Here is a 12,757-nt window from a genome sequence, read left to right as displayed (position 1 = left end):
TGTAGAAGTATCCACAATCAAAGTCTTAAAGACGGGGCTTTGCTGGTGGCGCAGTGGTTGAGAGTCCGCCTGCCGATGCAGGGGAGACGGGTTCGTGCTCTGGTCCGGGAAGATCCCACATGCCATGGAGCGGCTGGGCCTGTGAGCCATGGCCACTGAGCCTGTGCTCCGCAAGGGGAGAGGCCACAACAGTGAGAGGCCCGCGTACCGCAAAAAAAAAAAAAGTCTCAAAGACTGTGGTGAGGTCTGATTATTCTAGAGTCAACTGTCTCCCCTTTACTGGGAGAGACAGGGAGAAACCCAGCTGGAGTGGGGAGGAGCCTGCAGAAATCGAGGCATCCTAAAGGGCGGAAAAAGAGGCCTCCAGGGAATCCTTCAAAGGGAGAGAAAAAACATCTTTATTTTGTTTTTAAATGAAAGAAATCTAGAAATGGGAAGCCTTCTCTCTATTTTTAAATTTCAATTCTCTGAGTGAGCTGGATAAAAATGACAGTGGAGACCAAGGGAAAACTTAGGCTGCAAAAAGAGAGGATTAGCGGAATCAGGCACCCAGGCAAAGAGGCAATCAGGGGGTTCAGAGAAATGCAGTTTAATCAACAGTTTTCAAAATCTGGATTTCACCTGAAGGGCTCCTCCACAGTGAGGAGAATTTAAAAAGAAGTAAGACATGCAATAAACAGGAATCAGCTGTGAGTCGCTGTGCACAACACCACCAGGGCCTCTGACAGGGAGCCTCCCTCCACCCAAGTGCGTCCGGAGAAAGGGGTCTATCAAGAGCACTGGAGTCTGTGTCTCGTCGGTTACTTACGTGGGCTTAATTCCGACACGGCAAATACGTAGGATGGGCTATCAAAGACAAGAGGAAACTCATTTTCTGGGCTTGTTAGGATATAAATGTAGATATTATCTATAAACGGAAATAGGAAAAAAATTAAATCACAATACAGGCATCCCTCATTCTGTTGCGTTTTACGTATTGCAGTTTGCAGATATTGTATTTTTTACAGAATGTAAGTGTTCACATTGTGGCAACCCTGTGTTGAGCAAGTTTATCGGTACCATGTTTCCAACAGCGTTTGCTCACTTTGTGTCTCTGTGTCATGTTTTGGTAATTCTTGCAATATTTCACACGTTTTCCTCATTATTATATTGTTATGGTGATCTGTGATCAGTGGTCTTTGATGTTACCATTGCAAAAAGATTATGACTCACTGAAGGTTCAGATGATGGTTGGCATTTTTTAGCGATAAAGTATTTTTAATTAAAGTATGTACATTATTTTTTAAGACAATGCTATTGCACACTTAACAGATTACAGTATATAATGTAAATATAACTTTTATATGCATTTGGAAACCAAAAAATTCACATGACTCGCTTTATTGCTTTGTGCCAAACCAAAGAGTTTGAATGTGAACTTGACAGCTATGGGGAGACACTCAAGGGCTTTCAGCAAGAAGGAATACGGTGGCATTTGCGTTTCCTGAAAATCACTGTCAGAAATGTGGTGGATGCATTGGAAAGGGACAAGACTAAAGGTGGGCAGGAAGACTCTTGAAACACTCTTAGTGTTGTAATTCAGCTCCGAAAGAGGAGGTTCTGCACTAGAGCAATACTAGCGGGATGCAGGTGCAGCGGAGTTGGGGGGAAGGCAGCAGATCCTCGAGATTTTAGTAGGTGACACAGAAGAAAGGACTTGAAGACTGATTAACTGTTCTTGGTGAAGGACAGGAGGAGGCTGGGCTGATTCCTAAGTGTTGGGGCTTCTGGAAGTCTCCTTTTGAACATAAATACATCCCCAGCCCAAGCCCAAGCATTGCCCAGCACAATTTAGTCATTGCTACTCAAGGAAGATGCTTCATGAAATAAACCAAAATGATACTTGCTTTTATAGTAAGGAGGGGCAACATCCTGCACCTGCATTATCACAGTGTATTTATTGCCGGCTGCTAGATTACTTGGATTTTCATAATCTAGATCACCAATCAACTAGATTAAAACAGAGAGATCAGATTACACAGAATAAACAATCCTTTTAATTGAACTGACATTTTCTTGTACTGTTAGTGGACATGTGAATTGCAAAACCTTTCTGGAAAGCAATTTTTCCCATAGGAGGAGCTTTAAAAAGTTAGGTCCATACCTTTGCTCACTGCTAGAGAACTTATTTGAAAGAATTTATCAGGAGAGAGAATCTGTTTAAAGATGTTCATCAAGCACTATTGCCCAGCATAGGCTCAAGATTTCAGGTTAAGTCAAAGAGAAGCATGATACAGAATCCTACATGCAAGGTTATTTCTATCATTTAGAATACTTATGCATCTATGTATAGACTCTACATAAAATCTATGCATAGGGAAGAAGACAAGAAAGAAATATATCAACATGTTAATAGTGGTTATTACTGAATAGTAATGCCTTTCTGTGTTTCCTACATTTTCTACAGTGACCATGTATTAATTTCTCAAACAGGAAAAAAAAAAAGAAGTTATTTTTAGTTGACACAGTGAATAAAATTGGTATGACTTTTTGGGGGATGGGAGGTAGAGAAGGGGGTGTTTGAGAGGATGGCTAGTGGGCTGCTTGCTCTTCTTCCTGAGGCTTTATCTCTGATGCAAAGATCTCCCCCATCAAGACCACCCCCCTGTAAGACCCCCACCTTACCCTGCCCTTCTATCTCTCTCTCCCTTTCCCCCCAATCCTGCAGTGGGAACCTTGTTGTTAAATGTCTCACACAGCTCATTGAGACCTGCCTTTTACTCCCATTCTTTCTCCAATTACGTATTTGCCCCAGTGGAGATGCCCCTCTTTTTTGGGTCTCCAGTGGTTCTACAGTGCGGAATTCAGCAGGACACACTCATGGCCCTGGCCCTGCTCTCTCTCACCTCACACCTCTATGGCGAGGAATGAGCACTGAAATAAACAAAAGTGCTTGAGCCCAGAGGGCACTGATATGTGACTGTGGAAGCACGCTCACCAGGCACGCAGCCTGCAAACCGCGAGCTATGCAAGAAAGAATCCAATCCTTAGCACTCCAGGCATAACCATGCATAACAAACAATTCCTGGAACTTGGGTAAAATAAAGAGCAAATGGGGAAAACAGAGTCACTATTAAGTTTGTCAGTTACAGTCGCTTGGAGAGGGAGTTACTTTGGAAATTCCTCTCTATGGGGCAGCAAAAGCACTATGCCTGTTAGACCAACTTCCCCAATGCCCTTTCGATGATGCAATGACCGTTAACTGACCACAATTCTCCCAGAGCCAGCTGGATCCTGTAAAAATCTGCTGCTGCTCCCCACTCCGGATGGCGCGGTGAAGTTGAATTGGTTGTGTGGTGCTTCACTGTCATCATCAAAGCAGAACTTGTTCAGGTCCAGAAGCAACGTCCCCTCGGCTGCTCTCTCAGGCACCATAATGCTGGCGAAAAGCCACGATTCAATATTTTCCCCCAACAAATGGTGACTGAGCATTCCTTCTAACACAGGCCCCAGGCTAGACACCCCGGCTTTCATTTCAATTGAAAGCAAGTCCGTGGTTAAGGCAGTACCTGCCTAACTGGTGTCCCCACTCTGCCCTTGACTTCTTTCAGAGGATTCTTTTTTTTTTTTTTTACAACTTTATTGGAGTACAATTGCTTCACAATGGTGTATTAGTTTCTGCTTTATAACAAAGTGAGTCAGTTATACATATACATCTGTTCCCATATCCCTTCCCTCTTGCGTCTCCCTGCCTCCCACCATCCCTATCCCACCCCTCCAGGCGGTCACAAAGCACCGAGCTGATCTCCCTGTATATATACACTACCAAACGTAAGGTAGATAGCTAGTGGGAAGCAGCCGCATAGCACAGAGGATTCTTAACACAGCAGCCAGAGGGATCCTGTGAAAATGTCAGATCACGTCGCTCTGCTGCTCCTAAATCGCAAAGGGCTCCTGATTTCACTCAAAGTCGTGACTCTGATCTACAGCATCTTTCATGACGTGCGCCCACCCCTTACCTGTCTGAACTCATCTCCTACTAATCCTTCTTGTTCACTCTCCTTCCACCCTGGCCTCCCTGTGCTCCTGGACACTCCCCAGGCTCTGGCCTCAGGGCCATTGCACTTACTGTGCGATGCTTTTCCCACAAATGTCTTGCTCTTTCCCTGTCTTTAGTCTGGAATCAAATGGCACCTTCTCAGGAGGCTCCCTGGCTACCCCAACTAAAATGTCAACGCCCCCAGCCCATTGCTCCCTCTCCCCTTCCCCCCTGTAGGTTTAATGCTTGGTGCTTACCATTTTCCAATATACTATACAGTTTACTTACATATCCTGTTTATCGCCTGTTTGCCCCCAAGAATGTAAGCTCCACAAGACTGGGGATCTTTATCTGCTTTGTTCTTGGCACACTCAAGAAATACTTGTTGAATGAATGAATGAATGGTAGCTTATGGGACTAGCACAGGAGTGAAGAAGAATATAAGAGAAATAGAAATTCTGCCCCTGCCTGTAGGAATTGATAATCTGGTTGGGGGGGATTGCTGTACCCCTGCACCCCTCCCTCCCCTCCCATGCTTAGAAGATTCCTCCACTTGTGTTCTCATGGCTTCGAAGTCATAGAAGGGCCTCCTGACACCTTAGCATCATTCATTCAATAGAGGCTTATTAAAGGTTGAATTCGGGGCTTCCCTGGTGGCGCAGTGGTTGAGAGTCCGCCTGCCGATGCAGGGGACACGGGTTCGTGCCCCGGTCCGGGAGGATCCCACATGCCGCGGTGCGGCTGGGCCCATGAGCCATGGCCGCTGAGCCTGCGTGTCCAGAGCCTGTGCTCCACAATGGGAGAGGCCACAACAGTGAGAGGCCCGCGTACCGCAAAAAATAAAAAAAAGGTTGAATTCTGGGTCCCAATCTCCGTTCACTCCAGCAGGGAGGCAAATAGTATGCAAATGAGTAAAGCTGCCCCCAAACTCAGAGCCATCTGGTCAAGCCCAGCTTGGAGTGGGAGACTCTGAGGAAGCATGGTAACACCTCCAGACCCATTAAGGGACTTCACACGTCTCCAGGTTTCAGTTTTTCCATCTGTAAGATGGGCATGTTGATTAGCTTTTGCTACATAACAAACCAGCCCAAAACCGAGTGGCTTAAAACAATGGGCATTTATTCTTTCTTACAACACTAAGGGTTATCCATTCGCTCTTTTGGTTCTAGGCCAGCTTGGCTGGTCTCTCCAGTCACTGGCAGCTCGGTGGGGGCTGGATGCTCCAGGATGGCCTCACTCACAGGTATGGTGGGAAGGTGGGTGGTCTCTGCTTCATATTGCCTCCCATCCTCCAGGAGGCTAGTCTGGACTCTTCTCATGGAGATCTTAGGCTTCCAAAAGTAGCAAGAGAGGGCAAGTCCCAATTCATACACACCTTTCAGTCCTCTGCTGCGCCATGTTTGTGAATGTTCCGATGGCCAAAGCAATTCACCTGGTCAAGTCCAGACTCAAGGAGTAGAAAGAGATACCCATCTCTTGAGGGGAGGAATGGCAAAATCACACTGCAAAGCGGCTCATGTACAGGCAAAGAGGAATTTGTGTGGCTAGTATTTTCTTTCTCTTTTTCTCTCTCTCTCCTTCCTCCCTCCTCCCTTCCTCCCTTTCTCCCTTTCTCTCTTTCTTTCTTTCTTTCCCTACCACAATCATGTTTTACCTTGGGCAGGATTTCTTACAAAAATATATTGGGGCTGCCAGGAGAATGTGCCTGGAAGACCTACAGCTGCAGGAATAGAATGACCACAGACCCCAGCTGCTGGGCTCTGAAATCCATCACTGTATTTGCAGTGAAGTCATGTGCCAACGACAGGGCAGGGCAGAGATACTAAGGCAGACTCATTCCTGTCCTGTGACAGCTGACTTTGGCTCCAGGACTCCCCAGTGCCCTAGCCAAGTTCATGGACTGCAGAACAGACTAGAACATTCCCACCCATGCACCCTCCCTCCTTCCTTTACTCAGGTCAGACTTGCATCACGGTCTGATGACCCTCGCAGCCTAGCCTAGCTCTCTCCCCGTCTTCTCCCACAGGCATTTCCACTAATAAAAGCCTCGCACATTTAATCCTGTCTTGGCATCTTGTTCTCAGAGCATCAACACGTGTCTCTAATCCTCTGCACTGTCACCTCTCTCCGCAACAGAATTATGCTGCTTTCTACATTCCTCATCAGCTCTTCATGGCAGCTAAAATGGGCTTAGCAAACATGGAGCCAAGTCTGACGGCAAGCTTGTTTTTGTGCTGCTGAGGATAACTGGATTTGCTTTGGGAAAGCGGTCTTTCTCACAGGTGTAACTGAATCTCCATGATGTCTCTGTGTCTCAGCAGGACTGGAGTCCAAGCATTTCCATTCTTGTCTTGATGGCACGATGTCATGGTTTTACTCACCAATACTTAGAATAGATACTATTTGTTAAATACCAACTGTATGTGGTATCCTACCAAACACTTTAAAAACTCTCTCTCTAATCCCCTCATCGCCTAGAGGTTTGTGTTCTTGTCCCCATTTTACAGATGAAGAAAGATTGGTTCAGGGTGGTTGCAAGACCTGTCCCAGAAAGCTGATGCATCCAGGCACCATCCCCTTGTCAGTGTTAAGAGTCACAGTAAATTTTACTTTCAGTTCTATCAATGACTCTCCAGGCCCACAGAGGGTTCAGGGATCTGAGCCTTGATTACAAATCTGCAGAAGCCGGAAGGTTGCATCACCCAAAGACTCTAGGGTCCTGAAGCCAGGCATTTCACGCCCTCCCAAAGAGGCCTTCACACTTGGCCCCTTAGGGCCGCCTGGCATGTTCTTTTCATTTTCCCCTGCCACTTGGTATTTTTCCCCTAAACGCATGACTTGGAAAACGACTCCCCCCCCCCCGCCCCATTCATCACTCCCTGCCTCAAAGGCGGGCTGCCCTCACTCCCAGCCATCTGACCACGGTTCCCCCCACACTTGGAGGTGACAGGCCCAGCCGACATCCTCTGCCTCTGGCTCACAAACAGCTTGCGAAGCACTTTCAGCCAAGTGCCTGACAATTTACAACCAGAGCGGCTCTGTCACGGGGCCTTTGACGCCTCCATCAGGGCCTTGGGCTCATTCATCACCAGCCTGGGAAAGCCACAGGGGCTGTTTCTGTCTCTCGGCCGCCTGAGAGCCTGCATGGACCCACGGGGATGGTAGGGGACCTGGCACGAAGCCCCCTGCCTCGTGGGATCCACTGGGTGCTTGGCGCCCTCCCAGCCTATTCTACCTGCTCCCCCAAACTCCGCCGCAGAGACTGTGCCAAGAGCCCTGAAGAAAGAGTAAATATTCAGGGACAGGGCTGCCAGAGCCTGTGGCAGTGCCAGTGCTGTCGTTTGGCTTGCTTTTGACCTGCCCAGGTGCTTCCACTCTGGTGTGGTGGGAATGGACAAGACGCTAGGCATGGGAGAGTGGTGGGTGATGCAGGTCAGGGTTTTCCAGCCCCTCCCTGGAGCATGCAAACGAAGCTGGGGTTTGGGAGTAAAAACTTTCACTTCCCGGACTGCAGAGGGAGGAGCCCTTCTGTTGCTCCTCCTCATGTCTTGGCTTTTACAGGACGACTGCAAGTTCCTCCCACTGGAAAAGCCCAGGGCCCTCCTGGAACATTGTTTAGAACATTACCTTTAGTAATAAATACAATTAGTTCAGTTACTGGCTGGCACTGACCTTCAAGGCTAATTTGGAGAGAAGATTATCAAAATGTGATTTTACCAGCTAATATGGAATGCAGTTTGTAAACTGTCATCTCACACATCAGGGGACTCTGGACCACGGGAAGCCACAGTACACACTTACCAGAAATGCACTGAGGGGAGAAAATTGACCAGGAAGATTGGAGATAGCACAGTCCTCTCCAATCATTGATTCCCAGAGTTCTTACGCTTCAACCATCTTCCCCCACCTCTTAGGGCAGGAGAACAAAGGGGAAAAGCAGGAGGGTCTAGAAGAGCAGGACATGAGGAGAAGAATTTCCCAAGATGCACTGGAGCCACCCAAGGGCACTAGCATAGCTTTAGATTTTCAAAGAAAGTGGAAGAGTGACATTGTGGATCACCTCTGCCCCATCCCAGGGACCAGTGGTGAGTTTGATTTATGCAGAAAATGGTGTGGAAGTCACGGTCCTAACTACCCATGACAACTGTTCTCACCCATCAAACAGACTCTGTTCTTGGGGTTGGGATAGGAACCTATCCCATGGTCAAGGCCATTATTGATTTGATAGGGGCCTCAGCAAGAAGCAGATGGCACATTAAGATAATTCCGGGAGGATTTAGTAAAGGGACTGTTACAACGTGTACACACGGTACATGGAAACTTCAAAGGATGGTCTAGGTCTAGGAAGAGTGGGCCTCCCTTTCCACTGCTAGGCCTCAAGGAGCCAGAGGAGGGAGCAGTTCCTGAAACCGGAACCAGGGACAGAGGGTGCTGTGCGCAGAGGGCGGCCTAATAGGAACTGAGACCTTCAGGAGGTGGAGGGGCTCATGCTGCTGACAGGAAGGGAGCCAGGGGATAAATACCCTGACTTCCCTCTCCCCCTCATTCCAGGGCTTCCTGTGGGCCAACGGGAAGGTGCAGGGCAAGGGAGCAGTTGATATCCATAGAGGTCAGCCTCCTGGGGCACAGAGCAGGGTTGGGGAGGCTGGGAGCTAGATCTGAAGAGGCAAGCAGGGTATGTCCAGAACAGGGTTTAGCTGTTTTGATGCCAGGCTCAAGACCACTTCATTCTTAGAACTATGCTGGGCATGCCAGTGGGGAAAACGGGGACATTGAAGAGCATAATAAAGGAGTTTGTATTTCTTTCTTTCTTTTTTTTTTTTTTTTGCGGTACGCGGGCCTCTCACTGTTGTGGCCTCTGCTGTTGCGGAGCACAGGCTCCGGACGCACAGGCTCAGCGGCCATGGCTCACGGGCCCAGCCGCTCTGCAGCATGTGGCATCTTCCCGGACCGGGACACGAACCCGTGTCCCCTGCATCGGCGGGCGGACTCAACCACTGCGCCACCAGGGAAGCCCCAGGAGTTTGTATTTCTACTGCTTATCCTAGATAATCTTTGTCTAGGGTCCTTTGTCCTTTGCATGGCCACACTATGTATCAGGTCTATGTCCAGAGTTACCTAGAGCTTAAAAAATGAACTTGCAAAACCAAAGATAATCTCAGAGGGAGACTCTTTCCCTAGGGAGATCTGAAAGTGAGACCAGCTCTGGTGTTCAGCTTTGCTCCAGACAGAGGACACTCTCTCAGCAAGGGTCACTGCAGAGGTGCCCTCCCCACCCCCAGGAAGAACCACCTTCAGACTCCCAAGAAACTGGAGACTAGCTATTAAGAAACCACAGAGATGAAGCTAACCTGGGGAATTATTCATCTTGTGGCACTGAGACAAAATAGTTAGTGGAAAGACAGTACTGTTTTCCAAAAGTCATATTAACCCAGAATCACAAGGGACTTCATTTATTTATTTTTTTTAATTTTTTAATTTAATTTAATTTTTTTTTATACAGCAGGTTCTTATTAGTCATCAATTATATACACATCAGGGTATACATGTCAATCCCAATTGCCTAATTCATCACACCACCACCACCACCACCCCCCAGCCACTTTCCCCCCTTGGTGTCCATATGATTGTTCTCTACACCTGTGTCTCAATTTCTGCCCTGCAAACTGGTTCATCTGTACCATTTTTCTAGGTTCCACATATATGCGTTAATATATGATATTTGTTTTTCTCTTTCTGACTTACTTCACTCTGTACGACAGACTCGAGATCCATCCATGTCTCAACAAATGACCCAATTTCGTTCCTTTTTATGGCTGAGAAATATTCCATTGTATATATGTACCACATCTTCTTTATCCATTCGTCTGTCGATGGGCATTTAGGTTGCTTCCATAACCTGGCTATTGTAAATAGTGCTGCAATGAACATTGGGGTGCATTTTTCTTTTTGAATTATGGTTTTCTCTGGGTATATGCCCAGTAGTGGGATTGCTAGATCATATGGTAATTCTATTTTTAGTTTTTTAAGGAACCTCCATAGTGTTCTCCATAGTGGTTGTATCAATTTACATCCCCACCAACAGTGCAAGAGGGTTCCCTTTTCTCCACACCCTCTCCAGCATTTGTTGTTTGTAGAATTTCTGATGATGCCCATTCTAACTGGTGTGAGGTGATATCTCATTGTAGTTTTGATTTGCATTTCTCTAATAATTAGTGATGTTGAGCAGCTTTTCATGTGCTTCTTGGCCATCTGTATGTCTTCTTTGGAGAAATGTCTATTTAGGTCTTCTGCCCATTTTTGGATTGGGTTGTTTGTTTCTTTAATATTGAGCTGCATGAGCTATTTATATATTTTGGAGATTAATCCTTTGTCTGTTGATTCATTTGCAAATATTTTCTCCCATTCTGAGGGTTGTCTTTTTGTCTTGTTTATAGTTTCCATGCTGTGCAAAAGCTTTTAAGTTTCATTAGGTCCCATTTGTTTATTTTTGTTTTTATTTCCATTACTCTAGGAGCTGGATCAAAAAAGGTCTTGCTGTGATTTATGTCAAAGAGTGTTCTTCCTATGTTTTCCTCTAAGACTTTTATAGTGTCTGGTCTTACATTTAGATCTCTAATCCATTTTGAGTTTATCTTTGTGTGTGTTGTTAGGGAGTGTTCTAATTTCATTCTTTTACATGTAGCTGTCCAGTTTTCCCAGCACCACTTACTGAAGAGACTGTCTTTTCTCCATTGTATATCCTTGCCTCCTTTGTCATAGATTAGTTGACCATAGGTGAGTGGGTTTATCTCTGGGCTTTCTATCCTGTTCCACTGATCTATGTTTATGTTTTTGTGCCAGTACCATATTGTCTTGATTACTGTAGCTTTGTAGTATAGTCTGAAGTCAGAGAGTCTGATTCCTCCAGCTCCATTTTTTTCCCTCAAGACTGCTTTGGCTATTCAAGGTCTTTTGTGTCTCCATACAAATTTTAAGATTTTTTGTTCTAGTTCCATAAAAAATGCCATTGGTAATTTGATAGGGATTGCATTGAATCTGTAGATTGCTTTGGGTAGTACAGTCATTTTCACAATATTGGTTCTTCCAATCCAAGAACATGGTGTATCTCTCCATCTGTTGGTATCATCTTTAATTCTTTCATCAGTGTCTTCTAGTTTTCTGCATACAGGTCTTTTGTCTTCCTGGGTAGGTTTATTCCTAGGTATTTTATTCTTTTTGTTGCAGTGGTAAATGGGAGTGTTTCCTTAATTTCTCTTTCAGATTTTTCATTATTAGTGTATAGGAATGCAAGAGATTTCTGTGCATTAATTTTGTATTCTGCAACTTGACCAAATTCATTGATTAGCTCTAGCAGTTTTCTGGTGGCATCTTTAGGATTCTCTATGTATAGTATCATGTCATCTGCAAACAGTGGCAGTTTTACTTCTTCTTTTCCAATTTGTATTCCTTTTATTTATTTTTATTCTCTGATTGCCATGGCTAGGACTTCTAAAACTATGTTGAATAATAGTGGTGAGAGTGGACATCCTTGTCTTGTTCCTGATCTTAGAGCAAATGCTTTCAGTTTTTCACCATTGAGAATGATGTTTGCTGTGGGTTTGTCATATATGGCCTTTATTATGTTGAGGTAGGTTCCCTCTATGCCCACTTTCTGGAGAGTTTTTATCATAAATGGGTGTTGAATTTTGTCAAAAGCTTCTACTGCATCTATTGAGATGATCATATGGTTTTTATTCTTCAATTTGTTAATATGGTTTATCACATTGATTGATATACATATATTGAAGAATCCTTGCATCCCTGGGATAAATCCCACTTGATCATGGTGTGTGATCCTTTTAATGTGTTGTTGGATTCTGTTTGCTAGTATTTTGTTGAGGATTTTTACATCTATATTCATCAGTGATACTGGTCTGTAATTTTCTTTTTTTGTGGTATCTTTGTCTGGTTTTGGTATCAGGGTGATGGTGGCCTCATAGAATGAGTTTGGGAGTGTTCCTTCCTCAGCAGTTTTTTGGAAGATTTTGAGAAGGATGGGTGTTAGCTCTTCTCTAAATGTTTGATAGAATTCACCTATGAAGCCATCTGGTCCTGGACTTTTGTTTGTTGGAAGATTTTTAATCACAGTTTCAATTTCATTACTTGTGATTGGTCTGTTCATATTTTCTATTTCTTCCTGGTTCAGTCTTGGAAGGTTATACCTTTCTAGGAATTTGTCCATTTCCTCCAGGTTGTCCATTTTTTTGGCATAGAGTTGCTTGTAGTAGTCTCTCAGGATGCTTTGTATTTCTGTGGTGTCTTTTGTAACTTCTCCTTTTTCATTCCTAATTTTATTGATTTGAGTCCTCTCCCTCTTTTTCTTGATGAGTCTGGCTCATGGTTTATCAATTTTGTTTATCTTCTCAAAGAACCACCTTTTAGTTTTATTGATCTTTGCTATTTTTTTGTTTCTATTTCATTTATTTCTGATCTGATCTTTATGATTTCTTTCCTTCTGCTAACTTTGGGTTTTGTTTGTTCTTCTTTCTCTAGTTCCTTTAGGTGTAAGGTTATATTGTTTATTTGAGATTTTTCTTGTTTCTTGAGGTAGGCTTGTATAGCTATAAACTTCCCTCTTAGAACTGCTTTTGCTGCATCCCGTAGCTTTTGGATTGTCGTGTTTTCATTGTCATTTGTCTCCAGGTATTTTTTGATTTCCTCTTTGATTTCTACAGTGATCTCTTGGTTATTTAGTAA

At 44.8% G+C, this 12,757-nt stretch overlaps 1 protein-coding gene across 1 annotated transcript in view; it reads right to left on the bottom strand.

The window, feature by feature from the left end:
- The window catches only part of CDHR3 (cadherin related family member 3), a 76,720-nt gene that overhangs the window by 17,445 nt on the left and 46,518 nt on the right, over positions 1-12,757 (bottom strand). Inside the window, exons 9-11 of the mRNA XM_082632474.1 lie at positions 3,247-3,418; positions 1,872-1,989; positions 809-907 (exon numbers count right to left, since the gene is read on the bottom strand). Coding sequence (XP_082488600.1) covers positions 809-907; positions 1,872-1,989; positions 3,247-3,418 — 389 coding nt within the window. The remainder of the gene's footprint in view (positions 1-808; positions 908-1,871; positions 1,990-3,246; positions 3,419-12,757) is intronic.

The sequence above is a fragment of the Mesoplodon mirus genome (assembly GCF_964341445.2).
Source record: "Mesoplodon mirus genome assembly, chromosome: 9".
Lineage (NCBI taxonomy): Eukaryota > Metazoa > Chordata > Mammalia > Artiodactyla > Ziphiidae > Mesoplodon > Mesoplodon mirus.
Note: the sequence above shows the minus strand (reverse complement) of the source record. Positions and strands in the feature narration are given on the sequence as shown.